Source organism: Suricata suricatta, chromosome 1 (genome assembly GCF_006229205.1).
Source record: "Suricata suricatta isolate VVHF042 chromosome 1, meerkat_22Aug2017_6uvM2_HiC, whole genome shotgun sequence".
Taxonomy (NCBI): Eukaryota; Metazoa; Chordata; class Mammalia; order Carnivora; family Herpestidae; genus Suricata; species Suricata suricatta.
The window spans coordinates 164,583,694-164,592,076 of NC_043700.1; the positions used below are offsets into that span (position 1 = coordinate 164,583,694).

Here is an 8,383-nt window from a genome sequence, read left to right on the forward strand (position 1 = left end):
TAACCAAGTGAGCCACCCAGGTGCCTCTATACTTATTTTTTTAAATTTACAACCAAGTTAGTCAGCATATAGAGCAATAATGATTTCAGGAGTAGAATCCAGTGGTTCATCCCCTACACTGAACACCCAGTGCTCATCCCGACAAGTGTCCTCTTTGATGCCGCTTGCACATTTAGCCCATCCCCCACCCAACACCCCTCCAGCAACTCAGTATGTTCTCCATATCTAAGAGTCTCTTATGTTTTGTCCCCCTCCCTGTTTTTGTATTATTTTTGCTTTAGGGCAAGGAGTTTTATCTACTTTGTTCAAATCTAAGGTTAAATCCTAAGTGGCAAACAAAATAACCATTTCATATGGGTCAACCTACCATATCCCCAGGACTAAGAGCAATTCCTGGCGTAGCAGCATTCAAAACGTAGTTGGTAAATAAATAAATAAATAATTTATAAACTGATACTAAAAATATTGTAGAGCCTTTATTCACTTTATTATCCTCAGTAAGAACTTCACTATCAAGTGGTCAGATATCTGATACCTCTATCTTCCTAATCCTATGTGGAACTGAATATAAATGGAAATGCAAATAAATATTAAAAACTCTTGCTGACACACTAACCCTAGGCTTTTAACTATGATATTTTCTCTGAAGCATTCACTAGCTGAAGACTCATCCATCAGCCTCAGACACATTGTGTTGAGAGGCACAACTTCCATATCAACTACTAAAATTTGTCTGGATTCAAGATCAGCTAATTCTTAAGCTAAATTAAGGCAGTGACTTTACACGATCACCTGCCATAGAGTGACCTACTTATCATACGACCACTGTGTTTACATAGAAGAGTGCGTACTTTTTGGAAAATAATGTCCCACTTGAAAAATCTGTGAATTTGTAGCTTTTAATGCACATCTAGCTGAAAATCAGTCTGAAGAATTCCCCCTTCCCCCACCCCCATTAGGCATCACTTTCTACTGCTGGATTTGACGTCCTATATAGGTTTACTTTAATAATGTTTCAGTCACTGTGTTAAAAAAAAATTGCTGACAATTCTGGTGTCAAAAACACGGAGACACTGATGTAATACATCATACCATGTAAGGAAAACCCAGCGACTTACTGTGCACGGACGCAGCACTCCTTACCGCTGATCACAAGGTGTGGGGGCAGCTGCTGTCAAGCCCAAGTCAGCCCTTCGATCACCACTGCAAATTATTCACTGTGAATTTGCAGTGCTGCTGATGTGTTCTCACACATTTAGGGCAAGGAAGCAGTTTAAAGTTCTTCAAGAGGTAGAGAAAAGCCAGGATTTGTTCCTCATTCAAATTAATGAGAAGTCCCTTAAGAATCACAGACCAACAATTCTCACAGACATCTACAATTTAATATAAAGCATTAGTGTTTTTATACCCACAACAAAACATGGACCTGCAGAAGTTTTCAAACATCCCTCCAGCTGCTTCATGCGAGTCTTCTGGAGCTCAGGGCTGTCCCACTCATCTTCATCAATGCCCCAGTAGAGATCTATGACCTGGGGACCAACAGAGGAGGCAACGTTAATTCACCTGCAGGAAAACGTAATTTCCCTTTATTCTTGGTTACAGTGTTAAGCTAACGTGACTTTTACCTTTCTTCTTTGCCGCATGTTTTCCCTGAAGGGGGGAAATTACGTTTAAGATCCATTCAAACAGATACATTGTTTTATCCCATCATGGGCTGGGTGTGCATACTGTAATATCTTTTTCGTTCTCTATTAAACTGTTGACGTAGGCCCAGAGAAAAATGAAATGTTAAATGTCAGCAGAGGTTTTAGAGAACAAACTTACATTGAAATGGTAACAGAAGTTCAAAAAAGTGTCTGGACGCACCTGGGATATGGCAGCCACATGCTTTGAGACAATTAAATAACAGTGTATAATGTGTATTTTAATATGAGAAGGGAAAACCCATACTGGGCATTAGTATATACTGACCTAGAGAGAAACATCTACATTTCTTAATAGGTTTTTTCAGGTTTTTCATTTTTTATTTTTTGTCATGCTTTATCCCACTGGAATAGACATTTTGTTTATGTCTGTTTTGTCTGAAAGCAGTTTGGCTTTCATCAGTATATGTCTGAGAAACATGTACTGGAAACAGTGAAAGGCAGTATGCCTTAATGAGAAGTGAGGATAATAGGATCCTCTCTCTCCTCACTTCAAAGACTATAAGGGAAGATTCTGAGAGTCTGTAAAAACTTTTCCAAGCACACTCTTTGAAAAATCTGCTATGAAGAGCTTTATGGGTTTCATTCCCTTTACTCGCTGTTCTGCATAAGGTAAATGTTTCCAATTGCAGCTTTGAAGGTTTCCTTTCCCCAGGAGAAAAAGGACCTCCCTCCTTACTAGCTCTTTGTACCTCCTGTCTCCTGGCCGTGGCCCTGCACGGGTCTGTTTGCTCCAGATCTTTGTCTCCATGCATATGAGTGGTTAGATGGCTGACAAAGACATAACGATTTCTTTCAAAAAATTCTCATCGGCCAGTCTGTAAGTTTTATTATAAATGAAACTATCATATATTTGGGGGGGGTTCTTCCCTTGAATCTAGGTGTCCCATATGAGAGCCTATAGCTTTGGCTATTTAAAATTAAATATAAATTAAAGTTAATTCATTTCTGGGGCGCCTGCATGGCTCAGTAAGTTAAGTGACTGACTTTGGCTCAGGTCATGATCTCATAGTTTGTGGGTCTGAGCCCCGCATCGGGCTCTGTGCTGACAGCTCAGAGCCTGGAGCCTGCTTCAGATTCTGTGTCTCTCTCTCTCTCTCTGGCCCTCCCCCACTCATGTTCTGTTTCTGTCTCAATAATAAATAAAAACATAAAAAATTTAATTCTGTTCAAATACTCAATAGCTACATGCGGCTACTGACTCTCCTGTTGGAAAACACAGATAAGAATACTTCACCCTAACAGAAAGTTTAATCTGACAGACGTGTGAATTTACTGAGATTATTAGAACAAGACATTTTTGGGCATCTACTAATAATTGTCAAACACAGAGATCTGCAAGTGAGTGCTAACTCTTGGTTGTGCCATGCACAGACTAACAGTCATTCAGGGAGTCTGTTCTCTGTCCTTTTGGCTGACACTGTTTGGACATGTCTGAGGAGAGGAAAGGTCTGATTTAAAACAAATAAATAGAAAAAGAAATGGTAAATATAAAGGTCGATATAACAAAAGCTATCAATGTATATACCTGTTTACCCCTCATCTTTAAATGACATACAATTATATAAAATATAACAGTATAATTGGATTTGGAACATATAAAACAATAGTCCAAAAAGGGAATAGTTATAAAGGAGTATGCAAGCTCAATGAAATTAAGTTGGTATAATTCATAAGTAGATTCTGATAAGATGTGCCTTAAAATAACTATGAAGAAAATAACAAATATTGTGAAAAATTATTGAAGAAAATAATAAACCAATAAAACCAAAAGTTGGTTCTTTGAACAAAATGGACAAAACTTTAGCTGGATTAAAGAATAAACTCAAATTACCAAAATCACAAGTAAAAGAGAGGCATTACTACTGATCTTATAGAAATTTAAAAAAGGATTATTACAGACTACTATGAACAACTATATGCCAATGAATTAGATTACTTAGATGAAATGGACAAGTACCTAGAGAGAAACAAGTCATACAAATAGACTCAAGCCAAAACAGAAAATGTGAACAGAAATGTGAAAAGAGATTAAATAAGAATTTAAAAGAAACGCATAGGTTCAGATGAATGCACAGGTAAACTCTTTCAATTCATCACAGTCTTCCAAAAATTAGAAGAGAAAACACTTCCCAACTTATTCTGAGACCAGTGTGATCCTTGTACTAAAGGCAGACAAAAGTATAGGAAAATAACAGAGTAGTATCTCATGAATATAAAACAAAAGGAAAAGATTCCAGAATACTCAAGTATATTCAAGAATATGTGAAAACCTAATCTGGTAGCATGTAAAAAGTATTACATGACACAACTAGGTGGTATTTATCCCAGGAATGCAAAGTTGGCCTAGCATCAGTAAATTAACAAATGCAATGCACTATATATCAATAGAATAAGGGGGAAAAATCAAATGATCACTCTTAACAGATACAGAAAAAACATTTGACAAAATCTAACAACCCACTATGATAAAACACAAAAAGACCAGGAATAGAAATTAATTGCCTTAACCCGAATAAAGGGTATATATGAAAAAACCGTATCTAACAGTACATTGAATAATGAGAGCTTTCCCCTGAAGAGTAGGAACAAGGGAAGGATATCCATTTTCACCACTTCTGTTCAACACTGTGCTGGATGTGCCATCCAGTGCAATTAGACAAGAAAAAGAAAGAAAATGCATCTGGATAGGAAGGGAAGAAGTAGATCTATCTTTATTCATAGATGACACAATCTTCTATATTAAAAATACTAAGAAAACCACTAAAAACTGTTAGAACCACTGAGTTGAGCAGGATTGTAGGATACACGATCCAGGATACAAAAACCAAATGTACTTCTGTACACTAGCAATGAGCAAACAATTCCATTTAAAAGAGCATCAGAAAGAGTAAAAAACTTAGGAAATAGATGTAACAAAAGAAATGTAAAATTTATACCCTTGAAATTACAAAGCACTATTGAAAGAGATTAATGATGATCTGGACAAATTGGAAGACATCCCAAGTCAATGAATTGGGAAGCTTAAGATGGCAATACTCCCCAAATTAATATTTAGATTCACTCTAATCACTATAAAACTCGAGCTGCTTTACTTACAGAAATTGACAGGCTGATCCTAAAACTCATATAGGAATTCAAGAGACCCAGAGGAGCTAAAAACAACTTGTAAAGGAAGAACGAAGTTAAGAGGATTCTCACTTCCAGATTCAAACTTACAATAATTAGGACAGTGCGGTACTGGCATAGGATGTCCAATAGAATCAAATAAATCCTCACACTTAGAGTCAACAGATTTCAACATGGGTGCCAAAATAACTCAATGAAGAGTGAATCATATTTTCAACAAAAGATAGTGGAACAACCGGTTATCCACACAGGAAAGAATCAAGTTTGACACCCTACCTCACATCATGTATGAAAACTAACTTGAAATAGAACATAGACATAAATTTGAGAATTAAAACTAGTTTTATAGAAAACATAGGGGTAGATTTTTGTAAACTGGGATTTGACAATGGTTTCTTAGATATGATAGCAAAATACAAGTAACCAAAGAAAAAAGGAAAGAAATTGGACTTCTTCAAAATTGAAGTTTTATGCTTCAAAAGACATGAGCAAGAAAGTAAAAAGAGGGGCGCTTGGGTCTCTTCGTCAGTGAAGTGTCCAATTCTTAATATGGGCTCAGGTCATGATCTTACAGTTGTGGGATTGAGCCCCGTGTGGGGCTCCACTCAGCATGGCGCCTGTCTGGGATTCCCTCTCCCTCCCTCTCACTCTGCCCCTCCCCCGCTCATGTGTATTCGCTTGCTCTCAAAAATAAACAAACATTGAAAAAAAGAAAGAGGCCCCTATTTGATAAGGGAATTGCATTTAGAATACATAAGGAACTCCTACAACTCAATAATCAGATGAAAAGCTGATTGAAATTGGACAAAAGATCTGAGTAGACATTTCACAGAATACGTAGATTGTCAATAAGCACATGAAAAGATGCTCATTATTCTTAGTCATCAGGGAAATGCAAATCAAAACCACAATGAGGTAACGCTTCACACCCACCAGGATGGCTGTCAAAACAAAGACGGATAACAGCAGGTGTTAATGAAAATGTGGAACAGCATCATACATTGCTAGTGGGAATATAAAATAATGCAGTCATTTTGGAAAACAGCCTGGCAGTTCTTCAAATAGTTAAACAGAGTTATTGCCATATGATCTAGCAGGTCTCCCAGATAAGTGAAAACCTGTCCACTCAAAAACCTGCATATAAATGTTCATAAATTATTCATAATAGCTAAAATGTGGAAACAGTCCAAATGTCCATCAAGTGATCAATGGATAAATGTAGCAGATTTATAAATGGAATATTATTTGGCAATAAAAAGTAGTGAAATATTGATGCTACAACATTGATGAGACTTGAAAACATTATTCTAAGTAAAAGAAGCCAGTCACAAAGGAATATGTTGTGTGATTCCATGTACATGAAATGTCTAGAACATGCAGTCTACATAGACAAACAGTAAATTAATGGTTGCCTGGAGCAGGGAGAGGGGGGAATGGGCCGATTTGAGAGTGGCCGCTAAAGGGCACAGTACTTCTGTTTGACGTGATGACACCATTCTAAAATCATAATGCTTACACAACTCTGCCTACACTAAAAAGTACTGAATCCCACACTTTATGTGGGAGAACTTTGTGGTTGTGAACTGAATCTCACAATGTATCTATCTCAATGATACATATTCTGTGCATCTATTTAGTACTGTAATTTTCTACAGGTTTTCAGTCCCCTACTCACAGCAGAACTGAGTGCAACAACAGATGTCTAAATCAAGGACCTAAGATTTTAAGTCAACAATATTTAAATAAATATATGAGGGAACAAATTAACAAGGCAAGAGTCAAAATAAGGCTTTCACTTGTATTTTTAAATAGAAGCCTAAGGGACACACGATTTATCTGCCACCAGTGGAAGTCCTTGGTAATAATTTTTGCACCCGTTAATTCCTTAAAGTTTGGCTACTGTGGCCCTCATCCAGGGCTGTCTAAAGCCATGTCTTCTTACTTTGGTCACTTTGCTTAAATGTTTTCTTCCTTCCAGCTTTTCTCCCTTAAATTATTCTTTCTCAAACGTCTTTATGGGCAAACAATGATGAAAAAAGATAAAATCAAGCAACCATGAAGGCAGAGAGGAAATAAAGAAAGAAAACATCCAACTTATGCAACACAAAACACCATTTTGGGCAGGCGAATCTGCCACATATCCGCGTGATCAATAACTGGCAAAAAGTGGTTGGAATCCAAAGTGCCCAACAAGACAAGATTTATTATATACTTACAGAAATTAGTTTAGCTTTTAGCCTAATGCCCAGGCACTGCAGACACTGAATCTAATTTACTATTTATTGGAATACTAACTTGTTGACAGCACATTTTATGTGCCTTTACTTATTTCATCATGAAGTATAAACACTCAGGAAAGTAATTTGATTTTATCTTTTTGTACTTAAAACCATCTAACTTGCTTTAAAATATTCTTAGGGAAGCTAATTTATCATGATTATAATGTGCTGAATTGGTCTGAAAACACAAAGCCAGCAAATAAGGGCCCTACCAAATTTGGCCACTTGAATCAGACGTAAACATTTAAATACCAAGACTGCCAAACAAATAATAAAGCAGCCTGTAAGGAACCAACGATCACCTTATGATTTACCAGAAAAAAGGTCAAATTGGCATTCATAATGGCTTCACACTATCATTTCTTCAGAAACAGCCTTTGAATTTAAATATTTCCCAAAATAGGTTCCTTCTCAAGTTTCCCATGCTATCATATGACACTACCTGAACGCAAAACAAGAATGTAACTACCAAGACAATATTACTGATTTTGGTTTTGAGTAAACACAGCCCTGAAATGAAGGCTCTCTCAAAGTTATTATCACATTCATTCCAATGATTCTGCCAGTGCCCAGGGCATTTTCTCTGTAGGAATTATCCTATTTCGTATTGAAAAAACTCTTGTCATTTTATCGTTAGATTTGTTTTTATTAAAAATGGTATTTTCCTAGCCTTACTGGCCTTCACGTTGTAAGACATGGCTTTGAAAAGACCTTAAGCTCTTTTCAAAAAAATCAAACCTATTCTTAAAGGGATTAAAATCTGCCACCACCAAAAAATATTCAAAAGAACACACAGCAGGTCAGAAAGTTTTGAACAAGGGCAACATTACTGTGCTGTGGACATAACTCCCAAGGTCAATACAGCACTCATTTGATTTGGATTGAGCTGCGTCCTGTTACTGGAACGTTCATCTTGCAGGGGAACGTAAACAGGAAGGAGTCTTAAACCTCAGACTCGGTTGCTGGATACAGCTTATCTGTGGTAAGGTATGGTTTACAGGTATGGTAATTCTCGCTCTGGTTGGAATGACTTCCCCAAGATGCATGGGATACAAGAAGAACCACCCTCTTGAGCTCCACATCATCCATGGCCACACTTTTACTAGAATTCCATCAAGACTTGACTTTAGGTTACCCTGCAATTATTCTCTTTGTCGTAGGATATAGGGCAAAGATATATAGGGCCTTGACTGATATGGGACTTTTCTGGGAAAGTCAGGTGCTAAATCAAGTCCAGGGAGGACTGGCTGGCCCAAGTGGTCATACTCGGTC

General features: G+C 37.1%; 1 protein-coding gene across 1 annotated transcript in view; it reads right to left on the reverse strand.

The window, feature by feature from the left end:
• Positions 1 to 1,360: 1,360 nt before the first annotated feature.
• The window catches only part of LOC115298611 (NACHT and WD repeat domain-containing protein 2-like), an 85,402-nt gene continuing 78,379 nt past the window's right edge, over positions 1,361 to 8,383 (reverse strand). The window contains exon 3 of the mRNA XM_029947610.1: positions 1,361 to 1,529. Coding sequence (XP_029803470.1) covers positions 1,374 to 1,529 — 156 coding nt within the window. The 3' untranslated portion in view covers positions 1,361 to 1,373. The remainder of the gene's footprint in view (positions 1,530 to 8,383) is intronic.